We start from the raw sequence: 19,168 nt of genomic DNA on the forward strand, positions 1-19,168 counted from the left end.
GATATAGTGTGGTGGAGGAGGTGAACAAGGAATCAGGAGAGGCCATAATAGTCAACAACAGAAAGTCTTTTACTAAGGTAGAAGTTGAACATACATAACATAACTGCCATCGTACTGTATGGTATTCACATTTGGATTTGACAGAGTTTTCACATAGATGGTTACACATGGCAGTACTTTACATTTCTACTTCAATGTGATCTCATAGTCATATCAATCCATTTTTAGCAAACACCATTTTTATTACTTCCTTCACACTGGCTACATCAGCTTCCTTTTCAAATGTTGACAACTTGCAGGGTGACTTTGTCCAGCCCACAGCAATCTCAGGACTACCAATTGCTCTACTCCTCGTTGTCCCCAACTATGCTCGCATGTGAGCCTCTCCCAGCTTCCTACTAAGGGCTCATACCCATACGCGAGAAAAAAGAAAGTTCTGTAATCTGGACTGAAAAAGCGGACGAGTGTCATGAGAGTATAATGCGATTTTCACATCTAGCATCTGATTTACATCCGAGTGCAGTGCGATTGCTATCAGATTCCTGTGTGATTTTTAACATGAGCATTTACATATAGCAGTTCTCTACGTCATGTACACATAGTTTTTAAAGGAAATATTCGTCAAAACACACATTGATAGAAGAAAAGCCGGTAATTCTTGAATTCTTGTGCAGGTACAGTAAAATCACACTGACAGGTTAGAATAGAATAGATATACACATAGAATACATATATATACAGCTCTGGCAAAAATTACGAGACCACTGCAAAATGTTCAATTTGTCTGATTTTTCTCTATATTGGTATATTTGTGAGTAAAATGTAAATTGTTCTTTTATTCCATAAACTTCTGACAACATGTCTCTGAATTTCCAAGCAATACATTTTATATTTTTTTCTGAAAAGGAGAAATGGTCAAAATTAGAAACAAACAAACAGTGCTTTCAGACCTCAAATAAAGCAAATAAAAAAGTTCAGAATCATTTAGAAACAACAATACTAATGTTTTAACTCAGTCTTTTCACACTGCTTGTGGCACAAAAATGTAAGCAGTTCTTCTTTGTTTGATGGCTTCTGACTATCCAGCATCCTCTTTATTACATTTCAGAGGTTTTCAATGGAATTCAGGTCTGGATATTGGGCTGCCCATGACAGGGTTTTGATGTGGCGGTCCCTTAATTTTTGCCAGAGCTGTATATATATAGATGTCTGTGACACACACACACACACACACACACACACACACACACACACACACACACACACAATGCACAGAGAGATAGATAGAAGAGATGAATTACATTCATACATTACAGTAAATACAAATAGAATGGGTAGATATATAGATGACAGTGACAAATAAATTGTAGAGTGTGTGTGCAGATTACTGTACATGATTTTAATTATTAGAAGATTGTTTTGCAGAAAAAAAGGACCTGGGCTCCTGTGCAATTTTCGCAACCAGCAGAGGGAAAGGAAATGACTGGGGGCAGATGTTTATGGTCTGGGAAGGGGGTAATGCCTATGGAGCTCCCCAGGCTATTAATATCAGCTCACAGCTGCATACTTAGCCTTTCCTGGCTATTAAAATGGGGGACCTCCCCAAAAAAATGACGTGGGGTCCCCCATAATTAATAACCAGCAAAGGCTAGGCAGACAGCTGCGGGCTGATATTAATAGCCTAGGAAGGGGCCATAAATATAGCCCCCCCGGCTAAAAAAATCAGCAATCGGCCACCCCAGAAAAGGCGCACCTCTAAGATGCGCCAATTCGGCACTTAATGTAAGGATTATAAGGGATAACTCAGGAGACTCTTTGCATGGAACAAGACAACTACAGAACACAGTTTTATAAGTGGTAAAGTCTATATTATCACACGGTGATTCAAACAGGTGCAGAGAGAAACTCAAGTCCACAACACTTGGTGTAAATATTAAACGCAGCTTAGCAGTCTATAGGGAACTTCAGAGGAAAATGCAATCACGCAGAAAGTCTATGAAGCACAATTATTCTTGAGGATACTTGACACGCATAAGTCCTTGTCTTAGTCCAAACACAGATAGATATGCTTATAAGGCAGTTCAAATAATATCTTAGCACAACCAGGGAGGCCTGGTTAATAGTCTCAGGTTTAAGCAGAGCAGCAACAGCTTACATGTCCAGCAAATGCAGATGGATACAAACACAAGCAGCCAGATGGAGGATTACTGGAAACCGATATATGCAGCAGAAACTCAGAGCTGAGTAGCAGGGTCTCCACACAGGTTCACAGGTGCAGGTGCAAAGCCAGGGAGTCGTCAGGAGCTGGATGCAAGGCAGAATACTCTAGCACAGACTAAAGGCTGGGATGGAGTTATATAGCAGGAAGACACAGTGCATATGAAACCAAAGACGCCATCTTGGAAAAGGGCAGTAATGCACAAAAGGTAATCAAAATGTTCAGAGTCCTGACACTTAGCCTCGCTCTTCCCACTTGCCTTGTAGCAGTGGCAAGTGAGGTAATAGTTGTGGGGTTGATGTCACCTTTGTATTGTAAAGTCACATCAAGCCCACGACTTAGTAATGGAGAGGTGTCAATAACCTATCCATTCCTAATCCTATAGTTGTTACATGTTAAATAAAGACACAGCTAGAATAAAGTATTTTAATGAAATAAACCACAACACAGTTTTCCCATTTTATTATTACTCCTAATCCATGCGACTTCCATGTCCGTTGTTGTGTCCCATGCTGTAATCCATATCTGGGGTATATACTGTTTTCAACCAGGATAGTGCCAAGATGCAACCGCCCTGGCTGAAAACTACTGGTGAATGAGGAGATGCTGTGAGCAGAGCTTCAGTGACTAGCTGCGTTCCCTCACAGCCTCACATGCCAGTGCATTTTCCCATGGTCCAGAGGTCATCACAGTTCAGCACGGCTGCGAACGGCAGCTTCAGTGACTAGTGGTGCCATCACTGATGCTGCGCTGCCTCACAGCCTGACCTGCGCTGAACTCTGGAGCATGGGAAAATGCACTGGCATTTTCCTACGGTCCAGAGGTTACCAGTCCAGAGAACTACCGGCTTTTAAAAGGACACCGGTGCGTGAAAAACAGACAGCACTCGCATGGTGCGAGTGCTGTGCGGTTTTTTTTCTCTCATCCATTGAGTTGCATTCTCAGTCCAATTTCAGCTGAGAAAACGCAGATGAGATGTAACCCATTGAATAACATTGGTCAGAGTGCAATCCGATTTTTTTCTCTCGGATTGCTCTCATCCGTTTTTTCTCGCAAATGAGTATGAGCCCTAACCTGTAATCCCTTCCAAGATAATGCTTCTGCTACTTTTTCTGGATTCCTCTTCAGACAGAATCTGCTTTCTGTCTGGCTTATGTTCACGTTGCTGTAAGTACAGGCAATCTGGTGTTCTAGGCCTTCACAGCCCCCTATATTGCTGAAGCACGAACTTCTAATTGCTAATCGTTTGTTATCCAAAACTCCTGCAGCAAGCATTACTTTACACAGTACCCTGGTAAATCAATACAGTAATTGAGAAAGGCAGCAATGTAACATATTACTTTTATTATATGATCTTTCAGGGGGTTCTGATCATTCTTCCACTCTCTTACACTTGTTAATGAGAATTGTGAAGAAGGCAGGATTAGAATTGATCATAGATGTGACTTCTCCATCTGTCTGTTACTTTTACAATATTTGTTTCAGGGTGAAGATCTGACCTATATTAATACTACAGGGACATATGTGAAGGGTGATGAGTGGTGTAAAGAGGAGATTCCTACCGATAACCACCCAAGTGAGTAGTAGCTTCTGTATTTACGTATTGACCGATTGGAACAATTATGTGTTTAATTTTGTAGACTTTCTATTGAATCTGCACTCTGTTCTGTGCCCATGCCTCACAAGCTATGCACTACTCAGCTGCCTATTTGTCACGATTCTACCAGTCACAGTGTCCTAAGGACACTGTGAGTGACAGCTCAGCCACCCTTAGGATCAGGGGCATTCTGGGCTATCAGTATTGTGAGTGACAGCTCAGCTGCCCAATCTGGCTTGTACGGCAGGGTTTCTTCCAGGTGTCACCTGTTCAGAGTGATTATCTGGTATTTTGCTGGATGGCAATGGTCACACATAGTCTTTACTCTGTGTACTGATTTTCTGATCTGTGTTGCCAGACCTTGAATTTGCCTTTTGACTACTCGTTTGTATTATCCCTTTTGCCTTGATGTACTCTGACTTTAGCTGCCTGACCCCGGACTTTGCCTCTGACTGTTCAATTTTTTTGTATTCCTTTGCCTTTGATATACTATTCTGGCACATGATCTTGGACTACTGATCTTCCCTGCCACATGGCTTGTCCATGAGTTGTCATTTAGCATCACATAACATTTTTTTTCGCCAGAAAGGATCCCATTCACACGCATTGTAATCAGGTGGCAAATCTGACCCAAAAGAATCAGTATCTAGCTAAACAGCACCAGAACCTTGAATCATTACAGTTGCAGGACCAGGAAAAGGTGACTTGCTGTGTGAAAGCTCACCAGCTCTTTGTTGCCAGCGGTGACTGTGACATCTGTACCTTCAGACATGCAGTTGACCTCCTCTGAATGCGTAACTCTTCCTGATAAATTTTTGGAAAAGAAGAAACAGTTTGAGTTTTCAGCAAGAGCTGTAGGTTAGTTTTTACCCTGCTACCTCAGTCTTCAAGCGATGAGCAGGGACGGACGGGGTGGAGTAATAAAGAGGTTACGCCGCCCATCTGACCAGTAAGAAATCATTTTAATATCCCGCCAATTTGAGCTGATAGAGTCCCTTTAAGTACACTCTGGTTCTTCATGATTCCCCTTGCTCTTTGGCGGAGGCCATAACCCAGGCTATAAGGATGGACCACAGAATTTTGGAGAGATGTGGTGGGCAAGCAGCAGGGTTCCTGTTATACTCCTCGGAGCGGGTCTGTTCACATGTGATGGAGGTTGGAGTTGCCAGTTCTTGTGCTGTGGATCTGGAAGGATTATAAGCATTTTTAACGTCAGTGTTTATTCGAAAATCTTGTCATACCATTTGGGTTAACCAATGCACCAGCAGTATTTCACAACTTCATAAATTATATTTTTTCTGATTGCATCGGAAGATTTTTTTGTAATTTATCTTGATGATATCTTTATTTTTTTTGCCCGATTTGGATTCTCACCAGGAACATATCTGTGCAGTAGTAGAAATGTTGAGAGATAATTCTTTTTGCTAAAATTGAGAAATATTATTACCAAAGGACCCCAAATCATATATGAAGGACAAAAAACTCAAACTCACTATATCACTGTCAGGAAAAGGAAATTAAACCACCACCAGAGAGTATAATCCTTAAGGGTATGTGCACACATTGCGCATTTTGCTGCGGATCTGCAGGGGATTGGCCACAGCGGATTCGCAGCAGTTTTCCATGAGTTTACAGTACCATGTAAACCTATGGAAAACAAAATCCGCAGTGCACATGCTGCGGAAAAAAACGCTCGGAAACGTAGCGTTGTTTATTCCCCAGCATGTCAATTCTTTGTGCGGATTCCGCAGCGGTTTACACCTGCTCCTCAATAGGAATCCACAGGTGTAAAGCTGCATATGAAATCCGCGGAAAAAACGTGGTAAATCCGCAGAAAATCCGCAGTGCGGATTACCTGCCGATTTACCAAAATCAGTGCGGAAAAATCCGCACACCTTTCCGCAACGTGTGCACATACCCTAAATGTAATCTTTATTAAAGGGAACTTGTCACCCCCCTCAGGCGTTTGTAACTAAAAGAGCCACCTTGTGCAGCACTAATGCTGCATTCTGACATGGTGGCTCTTTTAGTTATGATGCCTGCACACGCTGAAATAAACGTTTAGAAAATGTCCCCCCTCATACCCTGAAATCGTCCCGGGGCGGGACTCTCCTTCCTAATCAGACGCAGCACAGCCGTCACTCCGGAGCTGTGCGCGCCGGGCGCCACCTCCTCTTGGTGCATTATCGTCCCCGGTGCCTGCTCTGTAAGTACAAAGGGCAGCGCAACTGCGCATGACCGAAAAAGAAAACTTAATGCGCAGGCGCCGGGGACGATAATGCAGCAAGAGGAGGCGGCGCCCGGCGCACACAGGCCTGGAGTGACGGCTGTGCTGCGTCTGATTAGGAAGGAAAGTCCCGCCCCCGGGACTATTTCAAGGTATCAGGGGGCACATTTTATAAACGTTTATTTCAGCGTGTGCAGGGAGCATAACTAAAAGAGCCACCTTGTCAGAATGCAGCATTTGTGCTGCACAAGGTGGCTCTTTTAGTTACAAACGCCTGAGGGGAAGGGGGGGTGACAGGTTCACTTTAAATCCATAATAAGACAAAAAAACAGAAAATACTACAGGACACCAAATATACAGGGATGGGATGTGACCACACACAACTGAATGTGGAGTTAAGCATAAGTAAATTAATAGTATAACCTCAAAAATGTTTGCAAAATAACCACCCTCGGAAAAAAAGTGCAAGCCTCAATAATATATGTATAAATTTGATAAATATATATGCAGTAATGTATCTCATATATCCATAGCATATGAATATGTGCAAAACAATGCAAAAAGGTCCTTTTCTCTAAAGCAGCAATATAGATATAAAGTGCAAAGCAGGGCTATGGAGTCGGTAAGCCACAGTTGCGACTCCGACTCCTGGATTTTATCAGGTTCCGACTCCGACTCCTTCATAAATGGCTAATTCGTAACAATAAATTTACTGTTGTAAAATATTAACATCTTGCTTATTCAGTTTCTCACCATCATATAAGTAATCAGACCACTTAGAGCAAAAACTATATTTATTAGAATACAATTAGAATATAGCAAATAACTTTTATAAACTTTTCTAAACTCTTGTAAGTAAATATGCAATAAACACTGTTATGCAGTTAGTATGAAGAAATCTATAAATTTGTCCTCAGAAAAAGTATTGCCTCTGTCAGATCCTCCTTCATGGATGCCCTCAAATCTGATCTAATTATTTTGAGACAGAGGACAACCTCTCTACACTAACTTGGGTTGGTGGCAAAGCAGTAGCCACTTGGGCAACATCTCTGACAATATCAGGATACAGAGGAATCGCTTGTTGCACTGTTATTTTTGATGAACGGTCAAATTTCTCAATTTCTTTTAGTGAACATGAAAAATTCTGCTGAAATGTACTGGCTGTGTTCTTTGATGGGGATGACTCCTCTTCTATGCGGGAACGCTTTGCACGGTCCTTGTGATCCAAATATTTTTGAAATTAAATTCCTCATCAGTTGATGAGGGTGAAGATGTGGCAGGACGACCAAATTCTTCTTGTTCCTCCTGACTGTTCTGCAACCCTTTCATCCTTACTGCTATTTCAAACAGAGCTTCTTTTCCTTTAGTTAGCTGTTGATCATCTAGAAGAATCCGATGCATTGGGTCTACATAAACAGCTGCCAAAAGAATGTTATTTTGTAATAGTAGCTCCTCTCTCCGTTTCATTGATGTAGCAATGCCACTTGCAATTAACCCTCCTCTTTGGGACAGGCGAAACATCAGGTTCTTCCACTCCTTTAAGAAAATACCTGGAGTTAAGTCCTCTGCTTGTAATTTTTTAGTCACTGTAAATGGGTGCTCTAGCAATTTTTCCAGCTCAGTCACCTGATTCCACTGACTTTCATTTAGCGTCAGTTGAGGGTTATCCATGTCTACAAGAAAGGTTTTCAGTTCAACCAAGCGTTGAATCATTAAGTAAGTACTGCCCCATCGTGTGGCTTGATCAATAATTGCCCCTTTTCCAGCACGTCTCTTCAAAATTGAGTCAACTTTAGGGGTTCTGGCAACAGTAGCCAATTTTCTCACCTTGCCAATCAGTGCAGCAGCATGTCCTTCTTGCAGACTGTCTCTTATAGCCAGCTGTAGCGTATGCACAACACAGCGCATGTGATGAAAAATTGTGCTGATGTAAAGTAGACATGTGAGAAATGTTACTTATTAAGTATTTTGTGTGACATATCTCTGTGATTTAAGGGCATACAAATTCAAAGTTGGAAAATTGCGAAATTTTCAAAATTTTCGCCAAATTTCCATTTTTTTCACAAATAAACACAGGTAATATCAAATAAATTTTACCATGATCATGAAGTACAATGTGTCTCGAGAAAACCGTGTCAGAATCACCGGGATCCGTTGAAGCTTTCCAGAGTTATAACCTCAAAAATGGACAGTGGTCAGAATTCTAAAAATTGGCCCGGTCATTAACGTGCAAACCACCCTTCGGGGCTTAAGGAGTTAATAATAGGTTTTTACACTGGCCTTTTATCATCAATGTGTCCCTTCTTGTGGTGAAATGTCATCTTGTCCATAAGCGCTTACTAGCAATGGCCGACCTGTCATGGTGTTCGGCTCCACCTGTGTGCACACGTTGCAGATTTTTCGGGTTTTTTTTATTCGGGTTTTTCGCTATAAAAATGTTACAAAAACGCATAAAAAATGCATACATTATGCATCCCTTCATTTAGAATGCATTCCGCAATTTTTGTGCACATGATGCGTTTTTTTCTGCGAAAAAAATGCATTGCGGTAAAAAACGTAGCATTTCATTAATTTTGCGGATTTTTCCCGTTTTTCCCGTTTTTTAATACATTGGGAAGCTCCGGAAAAAACGCGCACAAAACGCATGCGGATTTCCTGCAGAAAAATTCGGTTTTGTTCAGGAAAATTCTGCAGAAAATCCTGAACGTGTGCACATAGCCTTAAAATGTCTGGTTTTCTTGGATACACAAAGGATGGCGCTGGACCAGAAGGTGCAGAAAAGTCACATCTACTTCTTCATTTTCACAATCTTTGGAGAGTACAGTAGCAGCCACCAACGCCAATCATATTCACAGGTCACATCACCAGTTAGGTCATCCATGGCCCATCTGGTGCCACCTTCTACCACTTCATGGACTTCACTGTCTTTGCTGAATGAAAAAATCCTTGTTTTTATTTCTGTGTCACTACATGGGATGACAGTCCGGTATTGCTGAGTCCCTGTGATGGGTTCTGCTCCCTGTAACCGATGTTTTCACAAACTCCTCCTCTTCGTAGTCCTGGTTTGTACAATACATGAACTGGATGTTGAGAATATTTTTCTCCCTCCATGTGAAAAGTTGCCTGGGTGTTAAGATTTGGTGTGAATGTGGCGTCTGGAGGCTCGAGCTGCCGGCCTGTCATCTGCTCTGCATTCACCGTCTACCCCTGCTCATTCTCAGGTTCAGCCCTAACAAAGCTTTCTCCTCTGTCCTCTCCTGCTTCTAAGATTCTGTAACATAATAAAATAATACAGTAATATCTAAAAATCATGGATTATTTGGTAAATATAGACCCCACACTATTAGACAACAGGCTGAACAGATCTGAAATCAAGATTTTCGAATTGACACTGTAATAGTTTTATTTTTTAAAATATGATCCCATCATGATCCCAACTTGTATTTTGGTACAGATGTGGCTAGGAGCATAACAGGCACATATGCCGTTTTTGACATTTTGGAAATAATTTTTTTTTTCGGAAATGCGTTTCAAAATTTTGCGTTTCCGATCGCATGGGTAAAATATTAACAAAGATACTCTTGTGACATATATGGTGAAAGCCTGTACTGTTCTGAGTAGAATGGTGTTTATTTTGTTTCTCTATCTTTTTTCTAGCCTGAGTTATGAGGAGAAATGTAAAGGCAGGCAACACCGAAATTCGCACTTTTTCCGAACTTTGAAAATCAATAAAAAAAAAAAAATATCTAGAATTTTTTCTTCTTCACATTTTGCATTCTCTGACATACTATTACCAAATAACAAAATCTCAAAAGAATTAAAAATATAGAGGTAAAAATCATTGGTTCACTTTACATGGAATGACCCTCAGAAGCAATGGCTGCTGTTGCCTTCACAGTGTCATAATAAGACCACAATGCAACAGGAACAATCCCACAATGCCCTAGGAACTTCCCATAATACATTGCAAATTAAACTAGAATGTAAACATTAAAATGTCAGCAGATGGTGCTGTAATCTTACAATATAAAATATAGGAAGGAATAATACACACAAAAATACAATGTCTGTAATAACGGAGACATAAATATGACTACACTTTAGACAGCAATTATATTGCTGGACAGAACACTACCTAAGAAGGATATATAAATTCTATTAGATTAGAAGTTGGAAGGGGGAGGAGAAGAAGAAGATCATACAAGAGGATAAGACAAACAAAGGGAGGACAGGGTGGAGAGGAGTAAGGTGGAGTGATGGAAATTTTTAGTCCATATTTTCCCTATTCGGAAGGATAAATAGTGGGGATCAAACAAGTGTCTAGGAGGGGTGACCAAATCGATTACTTCCTAGTATTGTGAAGTCTAGTCTATTCTCTCAGGAAAATAAGGAAAAGAATTCGGGTGAGTTCCTAAAGAGAATCCAGGGTTGCCACAACATAACAAACTTTATGTTGTCACCCGCTACTTCTGCTGATAGATCTTCCATATGACAAATATACGAAATTTCGTCCTGCCATTCTGACAGATGGAGTGACTGATGTCCGCCAGTGTCTGGGTATTATTGTACGTGCTGCTGCCAAGCAGAATCTCAAAAGACTACTTTTCTATGTACCTAGAGGGCCTGGGAGCATAGCTAAGAGGGCAATCCAGGGGGAGGGAGTGTTTCTTTCCCCTGAGATCTTACAATATGCATTAATTACCCCATCCCAAAAAGGTCTGATTTGGTCACAATCCCACCAAATGTGCAACATCGTATAATGTTGTTTTTAAACCAGGTATCAGTACTTTTGGCAGTGTGGACAGGTGCCAAGTCCTTTTGGAGAATGAAATTTCCATCTCCAAAAAGCTTGTCGGCAGAGGGACAATGAAGTGGCTTTGGTCTTGATAAAACACAGTGGACCTACACCAGCAGATGACAAGGCTCCCCAAACCATCACTGATTGTGGAAACTTCATACTAGACCTCAAGCTGCTTGGATTGTTTGCCTCTCCACTCTTCCTCCAGATTCTGGTACCTTGATTTTCCAAATGGAATGCAAAATTTACTTTCATCTGAAAGCAACACCTTGGACAACTGAGCAACAGCCCAGTTCTTTTTCTCCTTGGCCCAGGTAAGATGCTTCTGGCGTGGTCTATTGGTCATGAGTGGCTTGACACAAGGAATGCAACACTTGTAGATCGTGTACTGGATACGTCTGTTTGGTGGGTCTTGAAGCAATGACTCCTGCAGCAGTCCACCCCATGTGAATCTCCGCCAAATTTTTGAATGGCCTTTTCTTAACAAGCTTTTCAAGGCTGCAGTTATCCTGGTTTCTTGTGCACCTTTTCTACCACACCTTTTCCTTCCAATCAACTTTCCATTATGCTAGGATACAGCACTCTATGAACAGCCAGCTTCTTTAGCAATGAGCTTTTTTTTTCTTTAGCAATGATCTTTTCAGGCTTACCCTCCTTGTTGAGTGTGTCAATGACTGCCTTCTGGACATCTGTCAAGTCTTCCCCATGATTGTGGAGCCTACTGATACACACTAAGGGTATGTTTCAACAGTCAGTAAACGCTGCCGATTGGATGCTGCGTACAGCCGCAGCGGCCAGACATTGCAGCCTCCGGCGTCCCTGCTTATACGCACATGCGGCACGTGTTTCTAGACCGCAGCATGTCAATTTATCTTGCGGAGTAGCTCAGTCTTCGCAATAGAAATACAGGGGTGGATTAAGGGTAGCCAGGGCCCGGGCTGTTCAGACACTGTGGGCCCCCCCGGTCATGTGACGGGGGTCATGTGACGGGGGGGGTGTCATGTGACGGGGGGGTCATGTGACGGGGGGGTCATGTGAAAGGGGGGGGTCATGTGACGGGGGGGTCATATTATACCCGAACCAGATTATTCCAGAAAAATGGCCGGGCCCTACTCTACTGTAACCTATTAAATATTTGTTAAAATCTGCAATATAATTTAGGTATATTTTGACCAATAATATCACATACAAGGAACAAATACCACCGCGCCATGACCAGACCACAAATTACAAACACAGTGATCGAATAATATCACATACAAGGAACAAATACCACCGCACCATGTCAAGACCACATAGTACCACCACTTGGTGACCAAATAGCACATTCAAGGGACAAATACCACAACACCATTTCCAGACCACATATTACCACCACATAGTGACTGAATACTACAATACTTATCAGTAATAATAAAAAAAAACAACACAATACTATCACCATAAGCGCCAGTATTCACAGGAGATCTATACTTAGTATGCAGTGTCTGTGTAGAGGTAATACAGAGATCACTGGTGACATTATACACAGGAGCTCTGTATATAGTGTATAGGTAATACAGTGATCACTGGTGACATTGTACACAGGACCTCTGTATATAGTATAGTGTCAATGTATAGGTAACACTGACTCACCAATGACGTCTCTAGGTGAAGTCCTTCATCTTTCATCCAGCACAGACCGCCATCATTTCTTCCAGCCAGGACTCGTTTCAGCAGGAAATAACACAGTTATCTCGAGCTCTGCTTGCAGAACACATTACTTAATTTTTCACAACTTCTACATTACACATGGAGAAAAAAAGGCGATATAGAGTCACTCTGCACAGTAACAGGACCGCCCCCCCATTTAAAACAGTATACTCCAAAAATAAAATAAATACATCACTGCAGTAATAATATCCCTTAATTAGCCCCTATGGTAATAATATTCCCCACCCTCGCCCCGTGTGTCTCATTCCTGGCTCCTGCCATATGTTCTCCCATCCTGCACTCATGAGTATCCATTCTACCCCATGTGTTCTCCCCATCCTGCCCCATCTGTCTCCATCGTATTCTCCTGCCCCATGATCCAATCCTGCCCCATGTCTTTCATTCTGCCCTGTGTCTACATTCTGCCCATGCCTCCAGTTCTGCCCCCAGTGTGTCCAGCAATCTGCCCCAGTGTGTCCAGCATATTACCCCCAGTGTATCCAGCAATCTGCCCCAGTATATCCAGCATATTGCCCCAGTAACCAGCAATCTGCCCCAGTGTCCAGCATTGCCCCCAGACAGTGTCTCCAGCAATCTGCCCCAGTGTCTGACTCCAGCATATTGCCCCCAGACAGTGTGTTCAACAATCTGCCCCAGTATGTCCAGCATATTGCCCCAGTGTGTCCAGCATATTACCACCAGTGTGTCCTGCAATCTGCCCCAGTATGTCCAATTGTCCAGCATTGCCCCCAGTGTGTCCAGCAATCTGCCCCATTGTCTCCAGCATATTACCCCCAGTGTGTCCAGCAATCTGCCCCAGTATGTCCAGCAATCTGCCCCAGTGTCTCTAGCATTGACCCAGTGTCTCCAGCAATCTGCCCCAGTGTCTCCAGCATTGCCCCCAGTGTGTCCAGCAATCTGCCTCAGTGTCTCCAGCATTGCCCCAGTGTCTCCAGCGTTGCCCCAGTGTCTCCAGCAATCTGCCCTAGTGTCTCCAGCAATCTGCCCCAGTGTCTACAGCATTGCCCCCAATGTGTCCACAGTCCACCGTTAGCTTATAAAAAAACCCGAAAAAAAACAAAAAAAACCAGTCTCCTCACCTTACCAGCGCTCCACGCGGCGAGCTCCCTCCAGCAGCGCACACTCGCCAGCGACTGACAATGACGTCAGACGCCGGCGACGTGTGAGCTGCGGCCGACTTCAGCTGCCAGCCTCCAATTGGCTGGCTGGCGGCTGTTGTTAACTATTGAGGTGCGGGTGTGCGCGCGCGCACGCACGTCAATAGGAAAGCGCCGCAGCGCCGGAAGGGGCCCGGTGAGCAGATGAGAAGGGGCCCGATGCGGACCCCCTCTCTCTGCCCACCGGGTCCGGGGGGCGGGGCACATAAATGCCGGCGGGCCGGGCATTCAGTCACCCTCCGGCGGATTATCAGAGGGTCAATCTGCGGTGGCCCAGGGCCCCCCCAAGCCACTGGGCCCTGGGCTACCGCCCATATTGACCCTCTGATAATCCGCCCCTGTATAAATATCACAGTCCTATGTATAGGATGCTGTGATTCCGCATGGTTCAATGAACACACGCAGAATCACCGTGCGTACAAAAGCCGGGAGCGCTTTGGATGGAGTGGACATATGCTGCATCCAAAGTACTGCCAATACTGACCGTGGAAACATACCCTGAGGGACCTTTTTATACGCTTAAGAAGCCTTTGCTTGTGTTTTTTGTTAATTATCCTAATTTACTGAGATAATGACTTTTGGGTTTTCCTTGGCTGTAAGCCATGATCATCAACATTAACAGAAATAAACACTTGAAATAGATCACTCTGTTTGTATTGACTCTAATATGAGTTTCACTTTTTTGTTGAAGAACTGAAGTAAATTAGCTTTTTGATATTCTAATTTAGTGAGAAGCACTTGTAATAATGCTCACAATCACAAAATGAAGCTAGTTGTCTAAACGAAGAGTTGCCAGAGTGGCTAATCTGCCATGTACGTGGTTAGATTGTGAGACCACATGCATCATGCAGCATCCCTACCAGCGCTGCCATGGACTCTATTAATGCAGCTGGTATGAAATGAAGTGCAGGATCATGCCAACAACATTATAGCATAATCATGTGACAGTTTAGCAAATATATTGTACGTACAAAATAAAATTTTTCTAGATCAGCTTTATATTTGTTGTGCCCCATTTTTTTTTTAAATCCTTCTTTGTATTTTATATAAGCTTAAGTACTTTGGGCAAAGAAGCATAGCTCATCTTGATGCAGAAATGGCCAAACATTTCTGTATTCAATATACAACAATATACAATACATTTAATGTAATTAAGCTTTATGATTATTATTATATCTCAAAGACCAGATGCTGGCTGTCATAATAGGATAATGACACTGCTTTAAGTTAATTTTCAGGTGTACCAGCTCTCCCATATGGCTTAAAAGTAGTGATGAGCGAGTGTACTGGTTGCTCGGGATTTCCCAAGCACGCTCAGGTGACCTCCGAATATTTGTCATTGCTCGGATTTATAGTTTTCATCGCCTCAGTTGCATGATTTACTTCTTCCAGATAAGCTGAATACATGTGGGAATTCCCTAAAAAACAGGCATTCCTCACATGAATTCAGCGTATCTGGAAGCCATAAATCATGCAACTGAGGCGAAGAAAACTATATCTCCGAGCAATAACAAATACTCGGAGGTCAACCGAGCGTGCTCAGGAAAACCCAAGCAACGAGTACACTCGCACATCACTACTTAAAAGCCAATATTTCACTTGTCCTCCTTTAATTTTTAATTAACTAATTTCTCTTTGCTTTTTATTTTTGCCATTGAAAATACATACATAAATGCATGTACTACTCCAACCTTACACCTCCTCTAAAGTTGTGGCTTCAGTGTACACGACCATCTTGCTCCTCCACTTTGCCGTCTGTGCTATAGTTCATGTAGATGTCAGGGAGTGTATGACACAGACACCACCTAATAGCACTGACTTACAGGCCTCTTTATGATTCTCCACTGAACATTACATTACAAAAATTTGGTGACAAGCACAGTGAAATATAAAGCTTTAAAATAAATAATCTAGCATTGGATGAGAAGTTAATTGTACAACTTTTTATTATCATAATCTACTAGTCCTTGCATTGAAGTATACAGTTTGTTTCCCTGTCTTCATCATCTAGTAATTGAATTTAAATCCAATTTGTTTCTAAAGGCAGCATTTCTAAAAAAAAAATATTTGTTTTTCTTGGCAGATGACTGTGCGTCAGAGGGGCAGATGACATATACTGATTTTGAAGCATCTGATTATGGTATCATACCATATATAGACGAAGATTATGACTTTATTCCAGATATATCGCCAGCTCTTCACATCAAAAATCTATCCTCTATTCCTTATCAAAAGGTTTCATCTTCTGAGTCATTACAGACAGTTAAGGGAAATTATAATAACAAAAGGGATTCTGAACATCAAACAGCTCATACAGGGGAGAAACCATTTTTATGTTCAGAATGTGGGAAATGTTTTACCAGGAAGACAAATCTTACTGTACATCAGAGAGTTCACACAAGGGAGAAGCTATTTTCATGTGAAGAATGTGGGAAATGTTTTACATGCAAAGCACATCTCGTTAAACATAAAAACAGTCACACGGGGGAGAAGCCATTTTCATGTTCAGAATGTGGGAAATGTTTTACTAACAAAGCAAATATGGCTATACATCAGAGATGTCACACAGGGGAGAAGCCATTTTCATGTTCAGAATGTGGGAATTGTTTTACTTACAAACGAGATCTCATTAAACATAAAAGCACTCACACAGGGGAGAAGCCATTTTCATGTGCAGACTGTGGGAAATATTTTACCTACAAAACAAATCTTGTTTCACATAAGAAAACTCACACAGGAGAGAAGCAATTTTCGTGTTCAAAATGTGGGAAATATTTTCTCAAGAAATCATATCTTACTGTACATCAGAGAAGTCACACAGGGGAGAAGCCATTTTCATGTTCAGAATGTGGGAAATGTTTTACTAACAAAGCAAATATGACTATACATCAGAGATGTCACACAGGGGAGAAGCCATTTTCATGTTACGAATGTGGAAATTGTTTTACTTACAAACGAGATCTTGTTAAACATGAAAGCACTCACTCTGGGGAAAAGCCATTCTCGTGTCCAGAATGTGGGAAATATTTTACCAACAGAACAAGTCTTATTGCACATCAGAAAATTCACACATAGGAGAAGCCATTTTCTTGTTCAGAATGTGGGAAATGTTTTAACAAGAAATCAAATCTTGTTGTACTTCAAAGATGTCACACAGGGGAGAAACCATTTCATGTCCAGATTGTAGGAAGTGTTTTACTTGCAAAGGAAATCTCAGTAGACATAAAAGAACTCACACAGGGGAGAAGCCATTTTCTTGTTCCGAATGTGGGAAAGGTTTTACCAAGAAATCAAATCTTGCTGTACATCTGTGAATTCACACAGTATAATCCATTTTCATGTACAGAATGCGGGAATTGTTGTTCCTGTGAATCAACTCTTGTTATTAATCAAAGAATACACACAGAGAAGACATTTTGACATTGAGAATATGGAAATGTTTAACAAAGAAATTATATTTTGTTAAACATCAGGCAAACACAGGGTAATAGACATTTCTTATTTTATAAAATTATTTTATTAATGAATTAAATAAGTAAAGTTACAGTAAAAGTTAAACTACAAGTCTAAAAGGAAAAGCAATTTAGAATATTAAATGATAATGATTAGGAAATGTACTATATGCAGTGACCAATAACCATCAGCAAGTAGAATGGATATAACAATCCTAAATATTTCACCATGTATATAGAATACTTTACTGTCATGTGATCACTATAGCTGCATCTTAAAGGAGTTGACCAGCACTTCTCTGGTATTCATGATCGGGACAGTTGCTGAGGCAAGCGTCAGACACCAAACATGTCACATCTAACGATTATGGTGTCTCATTAATCAGATGAGACCAAGTGGGGACTGGATGATCCCCTCTTTAACTGTCCTAATCAAGTTCAAAAGCATCTACCCACACGTGACACCAGATCACATGAAAAGAGAGGCCTCGAACCACCTCTTTACAACTTGTAACCAAAGGTTAATACATATCTGCCCTAAAATACTAACATCCATCTGTTTGTATTTATATCTTTATTGTTTAAATGATAAGATAATGCCTTAGAACCTGTATAGTTGAGGGACAGCTGGTATGCAGTTTGTATAGAAATATTAAAGGAATAATTACATTATGTATTTCAGGTTTGTTAAATGCTTTTTCATTTTTTAAATGATCCTTTTATAGGCGACAAATATAATTATCCAGCTTTGCTTGGATGTATAAGGCTTTGGCTGGAGTCACACGAGTGAGGATTCTCTCTTTCGAGAGAATCGGATCAATGATGTAAATGATACTCGGCTCAAGCAGTCCAATGTTTTACACTCTCTCTTAGACTTGAATGGGTTCTTGTGGTCTGAACCTGTATGAGAAAAAAAACACAGATCTGCTTTGCACCATAGTATAATATTCGTCCATGTGCTATCCTATAAAACATCGGATAGCACTCAACCGTGTTATACACTTGTGTGAACGAGCCCTTTAAGAGAAAATGTCATCTGACCACATCATGAAAGTATTAAGTTACTTAGCGGTAACGTTATTTTTCGGAAGCCCATGACAGCGCCACGAGAGAGGGGATCCACCCTTCAGGAACCGTAAACCTACAGATATAAAATGGTGGCACCTCTCCCACGCATCAGTTGGATTACAGAGCTTGAGAGGACCACCATGGTTAATGGGAAATAATATGTACAAAATTTAAATCTGAACAATTCCACACTCGTGAAAACTTATAAGAGGGGAAGTGCACACCCACATGTGAAGGGAGGGAACTAACGGTGCTGTCATGGGCTTCTTGAAAAATACTGTTACCGGTAAGCAAATTAATACTACATTCGGACTCCCATGACAGCACCACAAGAGAATTACAGAGATGTAAACACTATCCTAGGGAGGGATTACAGCCTGCAGCACCCTTAACCCAAAGGTGAGATCTGAAGAAGCACCCATGACCAGCCTATAATGATTAAGAAAGGTGGAAGGAGATGACCACGTAGCCGCTTTACATATTTGGTCAATGGAAACTCACAATCTTTCTGCCCAAGGAGGATACCATGGCTCGAGTGGAATGCGCCCTTAAATTCTGCAGAGGTGGACCGCCACCTGCTGTGTATGCTAGAGAGCCTCCCTAATCCATCTTGCTAATGTACACTTTGAAACTCTATGACCCTTCCTAGAGCCCTGGAAGGATATAAACAAGGCATCGTCCTTTTCTAAGGATTAGTAACAGAGATATCTTGTAACCTCTAATGTGTGAAGTTTCTCTTCCTCCTTCTGTCTAGTAGGGCTAGGGAGAAAGGAAAGAAGGACTATCTCCTGTGACCTGTGGAAGTCTGAGGCAACCTTGGGCAAGTAAGCAGGATCTGGCCTAATGACTACCCTGTCATCCAGAAACTGCGTATAAGGAGGAAGTCTAGAGAGTGCCTGAATATCACTTATTCTGCATGCTGAAGTTATCGCTACCAA

The 19,168-nt window shown here is 41.7% G+C and overlaps 1 protein-coding gene across 1 annotated transcript in view; it reads left to right on the forward strand.

Moving 5' to 3' along the window:
- Nucleotides 1-17,843, forward strand: part of LOC143766273 (uncharacterized) — a 30,291-nt gene extending 12,448 nt beyond the window's left edge. Inside the window, exons 6-7 of the mRNA XM_077253819.1 lie at nt 3,704-3,794; nt 15,794-17,843. Coding sequence (XP_077109934.1) covers nt 3,704-3,794; nt 15,794-16,785 — 1,083 coding nt within the window. The 3' untranslated portion in view covers nt 16,786-17,843. The remainder of the gene's footprint in view (nt 1-3,703; nt 3,795-15,793) is intronic.
- Nucleotides 17,844-19,168: the final 1,325 nt, after the last annotated feature.

This window comes from Ranitomeya variabilis, chromosome 4 (genome assembly GCF_051348905.1).
Source record: "Ranitomeya variabilis isolate aRanVar5 chromosome 4, aRanVar5.hap1, whole genome shotgun sequence".
Classification (NCBI taxonomy): Eukaryota; Metazoa; Chordata; class Amphibia; order Anura; family Dendrobatidae; genus Ranitomeya; species Ranitomeya variabilis.